This window comes from Xenopus tropicalis, chromosome 1 (genome assembly GCF_000004195.4).
Source record: "Xenopus tropicalis strain Nigerian chromosome 1, UCB_Xtro_10.0, whole genome shotgun sequence".
Lineage (NCBI taxonomy): Eukaryota > Metazoa > Chordata > Amphibia > Anura > Pipidae > Xenopus > Xenopus tropicalis.
In genome coordinates this window covers 103,336,807-103,353,529 of record NC_030677.2, presented here as the reverse complement: position 1 = coordinate 103,353,529, position 16,723 = coordinate 103,336,807, and the positions used below count along the sequence as shown (strand labels likewise).

Sequence of the window (16,723 nt, the reverse complement as noted above, 5' to 3'; positions counted from 1 at the left end):
ATGGCTACATAGCAGCTTATTTATATAAATTATAGTAGACTTTCTAAAGTAAAAACACAACTTTTACCAGTGCAGGGCAGCAGCACATTATATTTTAGTTACTTTTATACATTTTCATTTTTTGGTGTTACTGTTCCTCTAATCAAGTTTGTTCAATTCAATGTTAAGCGGAATGTGATAAAGTGATTAAGTGATGAAATATCTACTACAGATGGACTCGCCCCATCCCCATGATGAACAAGTAATTACTTCTTAAGAGAATAATAGATTCTTTTATTTACAGTTTACATAAGACAAAACAAATGAAAAACAGTAAATAATACACAAAAGAAAAGAAACAAATCAGAAAGATTCATATATCTTATAAAAGTAGCACTCAGTCCCAACTCTTGGCTCATTTATATGCCTCCATTGCTATTGCAGCAACAGGGAGACTGTAGATATACATATACAGAGAGAGAGAGGGAGAGCTCTTGTCTATCATAAAATATAAATCAAAAATACACTAGGACACCCAGCAAACTCTGATCATATATTGAAAAGGCCTAGCTAATGAAGTTAGTCTTCCCATAGTCTCCCTATTAATTCTAGGCTGGAAGAAGTAGAGAAACAACTAGATCACGGCAAGCAGAGTATGGCACACACAGGCATCCTAGGGCAGGCAGAGTATGGCACACACAGACAGCACAGGGCATGTAGAGTATGGCACACACAGGCAGGGCAGGGCAGAGCATGGCACACACAGGCAGCATACAGCATGCAGAGTATGACACACACAGCAGCATAGGGCAGACAGAATATGGCACACACAGCAGCATAGGGCAGGCAGAGTATGGCTGAGTATGAGATTTTGAATATAGCCAGCACAAACCGGACTGGGACAAACAAATATCAGAAATAGAAACTTGCCAAAACAGTAACAAGTTGAGTCATGAATCTGACTCCATTGCTGGAGTAAACCAGGTAGTATAAATTCCCAACAATTTATTTTAATGTGCTTGTTCTATTTGGCACTGGGTAGGGTATTGAGAAAAGCTGTTGCACATGGGAAGGGAAGACAGAGAGACAAGCAATGTGAGGTGAACCGGGGGTTTAAATTAACTTTCTACCCTGCAATCTGGCTTCTGCTGTATCTGGTACCAAGACATCACTTCATAAACCACAAGCCTTTTTGTCAATTATAGTTTTTTTTAACCCTGCATAACATCACTCTAAGATATATAACTATATATCCCATATGTTATATTAATATAAAGGACAGGAAACTTGTCATTTGAGAACACATACATTTAAATGGAATAGTATTAGACTTTGTTGGTATGTTGGAGCCCATGTAGTTACTGGGGCTTTTTCTAGCACCCATTTACATTTTAACAATGCAGAGGTCTTCTTAGTTGATGTTTGCAGACATATCCATGTCCACTCACAAGCTTCTGTTCTCCAATGAAAACAAACTTACCTTTTCCTTATCTAAAAGTTCATTAGCTTTAACCACACTGACTTCTGCTGCCTAATGTTGCATTATCTTCTATCCACAATAACTCCTAAATCATTCTTGATTTATCAGTTCCCAGCACAATTGTCTTTGGTGTATAAATTGCATACATGTTGTATTTTTTCCAAAATACATACTTTGCATTTATCAGTGCTGAACCTCATTTGCTATTTGGTGGTCTGGGCTATTTAAGCTATTTTTTTGCAAACTGTAGTATAATTAGCAAACACACTGACAATAATTACAATGCCAACATAAAGGTCATTTATGAATGAACTAACCCTGAGGAAATCCACTAATAACACTAGTCGAAGTTTCATAACATTGCATGTATCACCAATTTTTAATAAAGTAATCAGTAGCCTTTTGTGCGGTACTGTATCAAATGCTTTATCACTGCCACCCCAGTGTCAAAGTATCTTCTTGGCTGAGAATCAGTTCTTTAAATAATAGCACTACATAAACAATTCACTAATCTCTTGGCTCAATGCCAAATATCATATAACCATGGAAGATTAGTAGTGGTCTAGCAGTCACAGAACTAAGCTACATTAGTATCCTGGTGACCTGTGTTTGCTTTTAAATTATCTAATTTCGTCATGTGCCAACTTGTACCTATATTGAAACTGTATTTGGTCTATTGAAAACAAAAGCCTTCCTTGATTGGCACTCTTAGTTGATTTGGGTTGAAAAAGGAAAAAAACTCATCAGGGTCAGTCCCTCCAAATTACCCCCAGTGTATATTTATACCTTTACAGACCTATCGATACACTATTGATACAGATAAAAATATATATACATATAGATATATATAATAGATCCCAATAGCCTTGAATATAGTTTGCCCAATAAGTAATTCAAGCCACTCTTAAAGGCATTAAGGGAATCTGCAATCACAATATAACCTGGCAAGACATTCCACATCCTCACTGCCCTCACCGTGTATAAGAACCATTAAATGTAAGTTCAGTTTCTCAAGTATAAAGGGGTGACCTCTGGTTCTGTGTAAAAAAAGATCCTCCGCTACCTGTACCCTCTAATGTACTTGTAGAAGAATAATCATATCACCTCACAGAGAAGATAACTTCAACCATGACCATCTTTTCTCATGGTTTAATTGTTTCATTCATTAAAAAGTAAAAAAACTAAATTATTTTCACTTCTCAATGTTCACTTTTGTAGATGCTGGGACTTATTTATAAACACTGGGCAAATTTGCACATGGGCAGTAACCCATAGAAATTGCAAAACACAAAAGTACGACGGCCATAACTAAATCAAATGACTCACCAGTGGCTGGAGAGGCTCAGGTGCACCGCCCTAAGGGAAGGGAGCCGATCGAACCTTATATATGTAGGGCAAGCATTCAATAAGCAATCTTACAAAACAGGCATGTAAAAACCAAGTAGACTTTATAGATTTTAGATTTTTATGTGCAGACAAAGGTAGGCTTACATATTTCATGTTATACAATGGGCTTAGTAGCCCATAGCAACCAATAAGGGCTGTGGCACACGGAGAGATAAGTCGGCCGCTACAAATCTCCCTTGTCGCGGGCGACAATCGCCGCCACAATTTCCCGAAATCGCATACGTTTCCTATCAAGGCAACTTCCGTGATTTCGGGAAATTGCTGTGCCGCGTATGCCATCCCACAGGCGATTTTAGTTTTCGCCAGTGGGATGGCATTTCGGGGAGATTAGTTGCCCGCGAAAATGGAGATTTGTTCGGGCGACTAATCTTCCCGTGTGCCGCAGCCCTTAGTGTGTAACCTTTTTTGGTCTGCTGCAGGCAGAACAATGAAAGTAAACATGTGATTGGTTGCCATGTCTTGTGTCTAGAGTTTCACAGCTTTTTATCCATAGAAAAAAATGACCCTTCTTGTAAAACACTTTTATTTAAAAAACATAGTTAAACAGTTCATGAGGTGGAAAAAAAGATAAAATGTATTTTTACAAATAGAAAAACCAAGTAGTTTCAAAAGGTAAAGAAAAGCTTTAAAGTATCAGATATAATAATTAGGAGCCTGGAAAAGTTTGCTGGATTACTGTAAAATAAAACCATTTGGGTAATAGAGGCTGTCAGGACTAGAGGTTCTGTTAGCCCCATGGAAAAAAAAATTGGCATCAGAATAACTAACAGAAAAGTGGATGATAGGAAGTAGTCTAGGCAACTTCAGAATTTAGCCTTTTATGGTACAATGGTTTGCTAGCACCAATGACACTCTACAATGAAATGATGGTGCTCCACTTGTAGTCACATAAACAGTCTGGTATTATTGTTAACACATATTTATAAAGTGCAATTGGGTATTTATACTAAATACATTTTAATTTTAAAATTTCTATGCATTTAAATTGAGTGGGTAAGTAAGGATTTGGGTAAAAATTGCTGACAGCATCTAAAAGGCCTGTTATTGCAAGTGAGTTGACATGTTTGTATGAAGAAAATACCTCCAAAGATCCCCCATTTTTCTGGTAATTACCCATTTCTGGTAATGCCTACAACATGCATGCTCTAAGCAATTTGAGTTGATACAAGTGTGTTTTGTATTATTAATAATCTATGTATGTACTGTAGACTATCATACTATAGTAGTATACTAGTTATAAAATCATGCTTTTTTATCTAATAGTGCTTTAGCAGATACAAAGTTCACATTCTTACAGGAATTTCTCAGATCATCGCTGCCAAAATAATGCCTTCTAGTATTCAGATAAGGAACAATGGCACTACTACAGACTGACTCTGATTGGTTGTTAAGTCTCTAATGTTAACAATTACAGCTGGCACTGTAGTTTGTGAGCTTATATGCAAAAGCCACATTGTGTTGCCTGGATCGTGTAAATGAGGCATCTATGTTGATGAGGAGATCCAGTTAACTGCCTTCATATTGGAACTCGGGCCGGATTTGTTAAACCGTCGACCCAAGGCCTCCCCCACTTACATACAGAGCAGTGTGGAGAGGGCGCACTGAAGTTTTCTGCGCGTCTGGTCCCCATTGCTCCTTATGTGAAGAAAGTTTCAGTGCGAAGTTTGTGTTGCCTTAGGCCCGAGCCTTTGTGGCCTTGCCACATTAACTTGCAGATGATCCTTGACTGTCCGCTGATATAATGATTAAGATCATTAAGTTCTATCCATACAATCCAGTCACTGGAGATACAATGATGCTAATGAACAACATTTTCTAAGAATGCAGTTTTAATTTGCATTAATAATGTTAATAAATAGATAATTAAATTATTTACCCCTAATATTCTGTAGAGCAGTGATCTCCAATCAGTGGTTCGTGAGCAACATATTGCTCCCCAAACCCTTGGATGTTGCTCCCAGTGGCCTCAAAGCAGGTGCTTATTTTTGAATTCCTGGATTGGAGGCAAGTTTTGGTTGCATAAAAAACAGTTGTACCTCCCAACATAGCCTTATTTAGGCTGCCAGTCCACATAGGAGCTACCAAATAGGCAATAACATCCCTTATTTGGCACCCCAGGAACATTTTTCATGCTTGTGTTGCTCTCCATCTTTTTTTTACATTTGAGTGTGGCTCACAGGTTAAAAAGGTTGAGGATCCCTTCTGTAGAGGAAGCATCTTCTCCGTTCCCAATATCAACTGTGATTTTGGTATAAAGTTTATGACTGGTTATACTGATGATGGTGTAAATCAGGGAATTCAGTCCATCCTTATGTAGACGTTCATGGGCTTTTTTTATGAGATGAAAGCTGGGCAAAAAAAAGAACAGAATTAAAAAATGACAAAAGGTTCCAGAAATGGACTAGGTTTTAAAAAGGTGTGCAAAATACAGTGAGCCATGCTGCAGTGAGATGCAGCTTGGTTTACAAAAACATTTCAGTGCAGCAGCAGTATCAGGGGCGGGCCAACCGGGCGCCCTAGGCAACCTGGTTGGCCACCTTGCCCCTGCACCACCCCCGCCGCGCAGTTCGGTCAAGCGCATGGGGGGGCCATTGTCCCCACCACATAATGACAAGCAGTGGGGGCAATGAGAAGGAGCACGGGCTAGGGGTAGGCAGGAGAGGTTCCTGCCTGGCACCCCCCAATTGTGCCCGAGGCAGGTGCCTCTTTTGCCTACCCCTACCCTTAGTTCCAGCCCTGAGCAGTAAGATTAACAGAGCCATGCATGCAAATATTGTAAATTCCTGCCAAATAAACATGATCATAATCATGTTCTTCCTAAAGAGCAGGCTTTTTTCTTAACCCTGTTTACTGATTGATAGTCACCTAGTGATGCCAGTCTGTTCAGGAGTGACTGCTATCTCCACCATACTTTGGAATTTTTTTGCATTGCCAGAAACATAACTCTCAATGTTTATTTCCAATTTTTTTTTAAAAAAAAGCAAAATATTACGAAACTGATACTAACTGATTGTTGCTAATTACTTACATATCATTAAAAATTCTCTAACCTATTTTCTCAACCGTCAAGGAAATCAATATAAAATGAGTTAACGGTACCTCTTTCCTGTACTTTCATTACCAGGATCTCTTTTATGAGAAATCATTTTGGATCTGGCAATTGTTTGGTCCGGTCGTTCAACCTTCATTCCCATAGCCACCACTCTGGCAGGAAGAGAGAAAACAGTTCAGTGACTAAACACCCTTGATTGTTGATATTGTGCTACACTGTAGCAGCTACAGCAACAAAAATTTTGGAATCACCATGTTACACAAAGAGCATAAATGTAAAAACCAGACACCAGGACATAGTGTTAATGGTTAACAATCATTTATTGCATAATTATTTGGAAGGGTGTTAGTATAGGGCTGTCATGCCCATGGGTCACAGACACCCATCAGGTTTATTTTATGGCCTCCCAGTCAGTCCATGGGCTCCAACCTATCCACATTTTTGAAAAGCAATAATATTTCAATATGTTTTCCAACAGATAACTGAACCAAGATTTTTTTAAAAAAAAAAAATGTTATTAACTACTTTCTTAGCCAACAATATAACATTGTTTGGTCACATCTGCCAGAAAAAAAAGATGGAGAAAATACTTAACCATGCATTCCCAGGTACAAGTAAAGGAATGCTGATCAAGTGTTCTCTTTATGTATTTTAAAGGGTAAATGCAAATTGGTTTTCTCTTTTTATTCCCCATAGATCTGCAATCAGTCCTGGGCTGACTTACATTCATCCTGTTACAGTTTGCCAGCAGCATTGTGCACTTGATTTGTGTTTTATGTCAGTCAGCGTAAAAAAAAAATATATTTTTAATAATAATAAGCAAACTATGTAATTTTGGCTGCACGTAAATGTTTGCAAAACTGCAAAAAAATGTAATGAAACTGATGACACTGGGGTTAAGGGGTTTTTAACAAACACATTACATTGTCCTTCCTTGTTAGAGCTAAGCTTCATGGGAGACTTTGATCAGATTTTGTGGGTTAGAGTATATCTACACTTTACACTTCAGAGTATCATATCTCCTACATGATCTTGGGGAAAAGGAAAAAATATGAATGCCAGGAAACTTCTTAGTTTGATTCCCAATATGCATACATTTTAAATTTACTAATGTAAAATACCTGGGGCTGGTGCAATAGGGCCTCTAAAGATAATGTGTAAGGTCCAATATGAATGTTTGTTTAAAGTTATATTGAGCTCTTTTCCTGAACAGAGCCATTTATTTTGGATTTCAGCATTCAGTAGTGATGAGCAAAACTTTTCACCACGCATGAATTCGCTGCTAAATTCTGCATTTTGCCGTTGCTGATTTTTTCGCAAAACAGCCGCAAAAATTCGCCAAGTAAAAACTTTGCAGAGTGCGGAAAAAGTCATGGTCACACCAAAGAAGTTGTGCGGTAGCAGTGTTTCGCGGGAAAGATTCGCTCACCACTAGCATTCAGCTCTGGCCTCATCTGTTCAAAACACTTTTAGGATCACATACAAACCACTGGTGTTATACATTAAAATGGTGTACATAGCTTATAAAAATACTCTACGCAACCATACAGTGTTGCTCCATCTCCCCTCATCTTTGGACAGCAACAGAACATTTAGCCCTACTAATTGGAAATAACTAAGATATGTTAGGCTCCTTTAAAGAATATAAAAGCCGTAATAAAATGAAAGTAAAATGGTAACTTCAATGGTATTAAGCTATTATAAACCACTAATATAATACATTTTTGTAAGCACCACCTGCTGGCAAGTGTTTGCATTGTACAGTCCAGGAAAACAGAGAAGTGTTCTAATGTCCGGAAAGTCATGAGAAATGTCATCTAAGGTTTCTGATTTATTATATGAGTTGTTTAGAAACAGCTAAAAGCTTTGGAATGAAAATATGAATGTAAATTTCCAAGGTTTACATATCTTTAAACCAGATTTTCAATTCAGATTATACACTCAAAACAAGCCCAACCAGCTGTCCTAATCTATTTTTCTAAGTTTTAGAGCACTTCTTCCAGATTTCTGAACTGTACAAGTAACAATTAAGTAGGATTTTTTCTGTGATTTTAACTTATAGGGTTATAAGGTTTAAGATGAAGCTTCAATAGGAGATGATTAGTGACTGGAATGGATGGGTTAGTGTATTTAAATTACACTTTTTCCATATGCAAGGGGTGTTACCCTCTGGCAGGAAAAGACAAAATACACGTACACACACGTGTGTTCACAATTTATTTTGGGTGTAACGTCTTTGGAATTATGCCTAGAAAAAATTAACCTATGTGTCACTTTAGAAATCATCTATTATTTGTATATTATTGGCTCTGACTTTTGCAAGAGGCATTACATACACAATAGTCAATATAACCACAGTTGCTAGTCATTTTTTACATTGTTGAATGCAATCATGTACCAGGCAGCAACACTAGCAAGTGTAAATTAAAGACCTGTGAGGATAATGGACCCTGCAGATGCTATTGTTCACCAGCAGCCTTTTGGGGCCCAAACACATATAGGAGGGAATGAATTAGCATAATGGCAAGCCACCTCCTGACCAAGCGGTAGCTTCAGGGTTCCCTTTGCACCCTGTGTCAATCACCGCATCTTAGTTGCACTAAAAGAATAGGGAGAATATGTCACTTGCATGCAGAATGGATAAGATTATTATTAATTTGGTGCAATTGTGCCTGCTTAGCAACGAAACACGTGCACAGTTGTGTCTATTTTGCCAAATCAGGCACTAATATGGTAGAAGCAGGGCAATTGCACCAACCATTTGCGTCCACGAAGATGCAAGAATTCTTGGGAAAATGGTGCATTGTTGAAAAAAACATGGTAATTCCGCTTGCACTTTGCTCACTGCATTTTGAACGTAAATGAGCACATATGTCTACAAAAGAATTAATAAAAGAGGAGAGTTCTCTAAATACAGAATTACAGCTGCACAATGCTTTATTGCTGACTATCAAACACACAGCATGTTTCAGGCATTACATGCACTTTCTCAAGTGTCATACAAAACACTTGAAGGGGTATATTTATCATGCTGTGTAAAACATTACCAATTATGTTACTCAGAGAAGCCAATAAGATGCTTTGCTCTTGTTTTCTAACTGTTGAAATCTAATTGCTAATTGGTTGCCCTGGGCAACATCACCGGTAATACTTCACTCCACTTTTTACACAGCATGATAAATATACTTTGGTGTTTGGTAACCAGTAATAAAGAATTTTGCAGCAGTAATTCTGCATTTAGAGCAGTGCTGTCCAACTGGCGGCCCGCGGGCCGCATGACCCCCCTCTGTGTGGCCCCCCACCTGTCTGGCTGCTTTGATGGCTTACCTTTGAGTAAGCATTAAATGGTATCAGTAATGAGATTAACTGGCCCCCTGCATGGTTCTCACCTCAGATTCAGGCTGTAATCCCACTGTATTGTTTAAATATGTAATCCCCTGTGTTTTTCACACCTTTTAATACCTGCATGGTTCACCCCCTGCAGTGTTCACACCTTAGGCTCAGGCTGTAATCACTCCCATTGTTCACTTCTTCACACCTCAGACATAGGTACTGTAGGCAGAGTATGGCACATACAGCCAGCATAGGGCAGGTAGAGTATGGCACACACAGGCAGCATAGGTCAGGGAGGGTATGGCACACACAGGAAGGGTAGGGCAGGCAGAGTATGGCACACACAGTCAGGGTAGGGCAGGCAGAGTATGGTACACAGAGGCAGCATAGAGAAGGCAGAGTATGGCACACATAGGCAGGGTAGGACAGGCAGAGTATGGCACACACAGACAGCATAGGACAGGCAGAGTGCTGCCTGTGTGTGCCATACTCTGCTTGCCCTATGCTGCTTGTGGGAGGTGAACCTGGCAGGGGTTTGTTGTGGGAGTTTGTTAGCAGTTGGAAATAGCCATTAAATGGTCCCTAAGGTGTGTAATTATGTACTGGGGGTTGCTCTGCTATCCACAGGGGAGGAGGAGGCATATGGAATGATGGTTGATATCCCCACAGTAAGGACCAAGCATTTGGGATTTTGCTGTGTTACCACCATTGTGATAAAATAGGTGTGGTTTGAAGTGGGTGTGGCTTCAAAAAGGGGAGTGGAAAACTGGCTTCCATTAGCGGCCCTCCACCATGTATGCTAGAGAAATTCCGGCCCTCGGCACCATAGAAGTTGGACAGCACTGATTTAGAGGGTTCTCCTCTTTTAATGATTTTTTTTCTGGTTACATTGTCAGACCTATAGGAAGTCTGTGAAAATTGATGCACTTTTTATATCTTTTTTTGCCTGAGCAGAGTGCTGGAATCTCTACAACCAGAGCCCTTATGTCACCCTATAATCTAATATGCCTCTTTCTCTATTTCATTGCATTTTTTTATTGTAAATACTTGAACCTTTATTGCACACTTTTATTATATTTAATATTTGTATTTTTTTTTTGTCTATGTAAAGTTGGGAGGAACACGGGTCAAAAAAAAATTTCATTACAGTAATGATGCTTCATTGTTATTTGTATATGACAATAAACTTGAAACTTGAGGGTATTTACTAAGCAAAGCATAGTCTTGTCTTCAAAAAATGTTCACTTTTCATTTTATATATGCATAGGCGGATTTTCCATAAGGCTAGGGGAGGCTAAGCCTCCCCAAACCTGCTTGGCACATTAAAAAAAAAACAAAACAAAAAAATAAACCTTACTCTGTTTCTGCACTGTCCTGGAAATCTGTTTCTGCAAGCCCGTTTTGCTGTGCTCCGATTGGATCTTTCTTCTTGTGGATTCTCCAATCAGAGCACAGCTTTCTTGACAGACAGTAAAATTGACCAATCAGAGCACAGATGCACACAGGGATCAGAGATTTTGCAAACTGGAAGCAGTACAGAAATGAAGACTGAAAAGAAGAATCTGCAGCTGTAACTTTACCTAAGAACCAACTCTCAACTTTTGCTGCAGTTTTCATCCCACAGGTTCTATACAGTTCTAAAGAATCACTAGCTGACATTAAATTGTTTTTTTGCGTGACCTGACATCTATAATAATTTATAATCTATCACCTACCCTAACAGATGGAGGGCAAGATAACTCTTTCCCTCTGAAAAAGCTCATTGTGTGTTTATATATTTGTTGTTGTTTTTTGCACTTACTATTTTTTTTTTATTTTTGTCATTGTAAGTTACAGTGGAGCCAATGTTGTGTATCTGTGCCAGTGTTATAGTGCCAGGGCCTGAATATCTGCCGTCCGTACCCACTGTGTTTCACTTTATATAATGTGCTGGTTTTGTAAGTATGGACTGCGTCTCACTGCATATAATGTGCCTGGGGAGTCAGTACCCACTGCCTTTCTTGCTATAAAACTAACATAAACACATCTAAAGGTGCGGTTCAGTTTTAAGTTAACCTTTAGTATGTTATAAAATGGCCTAATCCTAGCAACTTTGCAATTGGTCTTCCTAATTAATTTTTTTGAATAATTTGCCTTTCTCTTCTGCCTCTCTCAAAATGGGGGCCAAAAAATATTGCTCTGTGAGGCTACAATTGTATTATTATTATAATTTTGTATTACTTATTTTTCCAAGTAGGCCCCTTAACTATTCATATTCCCATCTCTTGTTTAAACCACTACCTGGTTGCTAGGGTAAATAAGACCCTAGCAACCAGATAGCTGCTGAAATACCAAATGGAGAGCTGCTGCTGAACAAAAAGCTAAATAACTGAAAAACCATTACAAATAAACGTGAATTCAAATGTTTGCAGATCCCCTAACAGAAGTGCACGTATGAATACTTTTACATCCTAAACATTTTAGGGTAAAAAAAAGCACCCCCACTCGCACTTTTGTACAGTATCCCTGGGAGTCAGTGGGAACGGCAAGAGGTAGTTGGGAGGTTAATTTTTTACGCCAGCAGCGAATCCACTAAGTCTCACATTAGCAGTAGTTCAATCTGTGTATGGGCCATCTTTAGCCTCCCCAAACAAAAAAGTCACCCTCCTATGTATATATGCATACCTTTGAAACAGTTCATCATCTTCTCCTCCCCAACCCCAGAACACATTTGAGAATCCATTTACTTTGATAAATTGTTCCTTTGTAAATGCCACAATTCCTCCAAAGATGTCATTATAGGGTAATCTAAAAGACAAGATGCACATTAAATTTACTAAGGTGCTGGTACTCAGTTTCTTACAAGTTCAGCATTTAAAATAACAGTTCAGTGTAAAAATGAAACGGGTAAATGAATAGACTGCGCAAAATGAAAAATATTTCTAATATAGTTAGTTAGGCAAAAATGTAATCTATTAAGGCTGCAGTGAGCAGATGTCTAACATACTAACCAGAACTCTGCTTCCTGCTTTCAGGTCTCTAACCTCTTAGTTGGGGGGGCACATGGGACATAACTGTTCAGTTAGTTTGCCAGCACGCAGGTCAGATTCAAATGTAAACTGACTGAACAATTATGGCCCATATGGCCCCCCTTAAGTCACTGAGTGGCTACTGACTGCTAACAGCTTAGGCTGAAAGCAGGAAGTAGAGTTCTGGCCATTATATTAGACATCTGCCCACTGCAGCCCTTATAGATGACATTTTTGTCTAACTAACTATATTGAAAACATTTTTTATTTGGCACAGTCTATCTATTTTGCCCATTTTCATACTGAACTATTCCTTTAAGTAAATTGCAACTTAGCCTTTGAGTGTGAACCCTGAATATTACCTGCTTTTAGATTGTAAGCTCTTGTGAGTAGGGCCCTATGACGGCATTATTGTTCGGTAACCCTTGTTTGTTCAATTAATATTTTAAATGAATATAAAGCCTTGCATAACTTGTTGGCAGTATATAAAATATGATAATGATGGTCTTTATGCCAACATTTTTCCACATACCATACCAAACGTACAGTATTAATACAGGTATGGGACCTGTTATCCAGAATGCTCAGGACCTGGGGTTTCCTGGATAAGTGATCTTTCCGAAGTAAAAAACGAAATAAATACAGTAACCCTCCAGTAAGGATTAATGATGTCTTAGTTGGGGTTAAGTACAAGGTACTGTTTTGTTATTACAAAGAAAAAGGAAATCATTTTCCATAATTTGGGAGCTTTCTGGTTAACAGGTTTCTGGAAAACTGAACCTATACCTGTATCATATAAATATACAGTATATTTTCATCAGTATCCAGGGTAGCAAATAGGGCCATAACTAGGGGTTGACATAAGAGGCTAGGGCACACACATGGTGGTGGGGAGGGTGCCCAGATGGCTTGGCCCGCCTCTGGTAGCAAACAGACCCAAATTAAACTACTGTTCAGTCTGGTCTCCTTTTAAATAGCTTACAGTTTGGGAAGCTCTGCCTTTAAATAAAATGCAGTTTATTATGTAGAGGCTAAATACACATTTTCATTCCATACCACCATGAGCCACAGGGCTTCCCATATATTGATGTAGTTAATTGATGTAGCACATACTTAAAGTTGAACTTGTCCACAGAATTTGCCATATGCCTGGGATTGTCAGAGCACCTGAAGAGATTTCTCCCATCCATGGGGATAATGTCCACATCAGTGAAGATAAAACAGGTATAATTATAGTCTTTTATTGCTACTGAGTAACCCACATTCATCAGCTTGGCTCGGTTGAACAATGTATCTTCTGTCTGCAGGGAAAAATATAAGAAAAGTAGAAGTTAGGATTCTCAAACAGAAAAACATTATACGATATATACACGACCACTAAACACAAACTGGACACATTCTACTTTTTTATTGAGTTCTATTAGAACTAGAAATTACCATAATACCAGAGACTTTACTCGATCATAATGGAGTGCCTAAATAAAGTTGTGTTTGTTTCCTTTTCTTCAACAGAACTTGAATTAGGCAAAATGGCGTATGAATTTTAACATTGGGAGGTGGTATTTTCCCCCAGAAAAAAGTAGAGGAAAGCTTTCTGACAGTATTGAGGATGCTGAAAAATACATGAAATGACAACATTTCACCAAATTTTTGCCAAATGCATTGCAGTCAATGGGTGTATGGTTCTCACACCAAATCAAGTCAATGGGCTTTACTTCTTGTGTTTTTTCCCACAAGAAGCAAAATGCCTTTTTTTGACCCAGCGAAACAAAATGCATACGAAATTCTAGTGCAGGTTTACGAAAACGTTGGCACACATAAAAATGAAAATTTTGTCACAAATCGGTATTCGTTTCGCAAATAAATCCGCCAATGGCAAAATGCAGAAATTTGCTGCTTATCCATGCCTGGCCAATTATTTGGCCCATCACTTATTTAAAATTTAAAAATGACTTCAGTTTATTCTATTCAAGAAAAGCTGTAGATAATATCAGAAACATTTCCTGAATATTTTTCAAAGAGACAAAATCAGATTAAAGCCTACAACAGCAGCTAATGTTCCACAGACATGCCTTGGCTTTCACTGGAAATTCTGAGGTTCTGAAATGATGACATATGTTGCGTAAGACTGCGGCTAAAAGTGCATGCCATTAGCACAGAGATTTTGAATAATGTTACTAAATAGATTTGGACACACCTCATAATACCAAATGATTCATTATATATACACCCACACCTACATAGGCACTCCCCACAAAACAGCAGCACTGACTTCAAATTCTGGACATAATAAGGACACAATTATGATACTAGAAGTGACTGACCTTGTAGGCCAGCAATTCATGTGACATCTATATATTCAGGGCAAACTATTCAGGGCATAGTAAGTATGTGCCAGTTTTCCTAGGTGACAGTTTTATTGCTCTAAAAAATTTCCTAATTTTGTATTTATTCATCGCCATCTATTTGTATAGCGTCAGCAATTTTTTCAGCACTTAACATTAATTTAAAGTGGCGTAACTAGATGTTACAAGCCCAACAGCAAATTTATTTTGGGGCACCTATAGTTGACCTATTTTATCAAGATATATTGAAATTGCTCTATAATTAGGGCCTTATTTGGCCCCCTATACTCCTGGGCCCCCCTGCAACCACAGGGTCTGTTACGCCCCTGTAAGGAACAGAGTAGGTCTTACAATAATTTAACAAAAAAAGGGTTACAGAGTAAGAATAGGATCAGAGGGCTTCACTTGCAAGAGCTTACAATCTAAATGGTTCGGGTACATATGAAAAATAAGAAATATACTGCATAAAGAAAGTTGATATCTGATTAGTCAAGATGCAATGAATAGGTTTCCCTAAATTAGGAGAGTGGTAACTTTTAATATATTATTTTTTTATAGTTTTTGAATTATTTGACTTTAACTTATACATCTGTCCAGCTATAATATGGGGGTCACTGACCCCGACAGCCAAAAACAATTACAATTTTATTATTATTGTTACTTATTATTTGTTACTCTCCTATTCAAATTCCAGTCATTTAAACCGCTGCCTGGTTGCTAAGGCAAACAATACCCTAGCGACTAGATAGCTGCTGAAATTCCAAACTGGAGAGCTTTTAAACAAAATCTAAATTACTGAAAAACCACAAAAAAAATAAAAAGTGAAGACTAATTGCAAATCGTTTCAAATTATCACTGTCTACATCTTTCGCTGTCTACATCCCACTAAAAATTGATTTAAAGGAGAACTACCCTAGGTCCTGAGCATTCTGGATAAAAGGTCCTATATCTGTACATATTTATAAAAACAAAAAAGGCTCTTGCACAAAAAAGGATTTTATTCAGACATTGACATTTCAGCCCTCACAGGGCTCTTTATTTATTATCTTGATTAAAAAGGCACACTACTGCCATTTGTTGGTATTGAGGTTTAAGGTGGCTTGTAACCAACACTGGTAAAATGATGAGGTTTCAGGCAAATAGACAGCATAACCAAGCTTCCCACTCTGAAAACCCCATGTCAATAGTTTCTCCTTTGCCACTATGTGGAACTATGGAATGGCACAATCTGATAAGACAGGGTGGGGGCATACAATTTTGGCATAAACAAATGGTAGATGTAAGCTTGGCACCTATAAACGTCTCTAGGAGTATGTTTTGTCCTTTGCCATAATATTCTTAAGAGAAGTTCTCCATTGCTATGGAATGGTGGTGGTTTTGTCCTTCAGTTGAACTGAAGAAGCTGCTCGGATGAGTAGTGAAACGTCTTCAATGATTACTAAACAAGTCCAGTTGCTTCAAATTTATTTATACTAGATATACCATGACCTGGATGAATGAAAATCTTCATAGACTTACTATTTAGTAGTGATGAGCGAATTTTCTTCGCCAGGCATGGATTCGCTGTGAAAAAATTACTGCAATAAAAATTTGCTGAGTGAGGAAAAAGTTGCATTAAAAAAAGTAGCGGCCGCAACAAAAAAAAAGTTGCAGTCACAGCAAAAAAGTCAAGCGCTAGCTAAATTTTTTGCAGTTTTGCCAATTTTTCTGCAGTTTTGCTCATTTTACGGCAAAGCCAAACAGGACACATTCACTCATCACTACTATTGAGAACCTTCCCATTGTTCTGCTGATCGGCTGCTGGGGGGGGAAGGGAGTGGGGTGATATCACTCCAACTTGCAGCAGTAAAGTGTGACTGAAGTTTATCAGAGCACAAGTCACATGGTTGTGGCACCCTGGGAAATGAAGAATATGACTAGCCCCATGTTTAATGCATTTTCTGGGGCCAGAAGCTTCTCTTTTAACTTGTTTATATGACCCTGCTTGTCTGTGTAGCGCTGGGTGGGCAGCAATGACAGCAGGGGTTGTGACGCAGCAGAATTATGTGTTTAATGGACCCCAGGGGTGAGATTTTCTGATGGGCCCTGATCCCAGTCCAACACTGTGTGTACTTTATGC

The 16,723-nt window shown here is 38.4% G+C and overlaps 1 protein-coding gene across 4 annotated transcripts in view; it reads right to left on the bottom strand.

Moving 5' to 3' along the window:
- Positions 1-5,033: 5,033 nt before the first annotated feature.
- Positions 5,034-16,723, bottom strand: part of b4galt1l (beta-1,4-galactosyltransferase 1-like) — a 79,172-nt gene continuing 67,482 nt past the window's right edge. For all 4 annotated transcript variants that reach the window (XM_031905134.1, XM_031905129.1, XM_002937945.4 and 1 more), the window contains 4 exons: positions 13,373-13,560; positions 11,916-12,038; positions 5,966-6,070; positions 5,034-5,214 (listed from right to left, as the gene is read on the bottom strand). In XM_031905134.1, the coding sequence (XP_031760994.1) occupies positions 5,040-5,214; positions 5,966-6,070; positions 11,916-12,038; positions 13,373-13,560 (591 nt within the window). In that variant the 3' untranslated portion in view covers positions 5,034-5,039. The remainder of the gene's footprint in view (positions 5,215-5,965; positions 6,071-11,915; positions 12,039-13,372; positions 13,561-16,723) is intronic.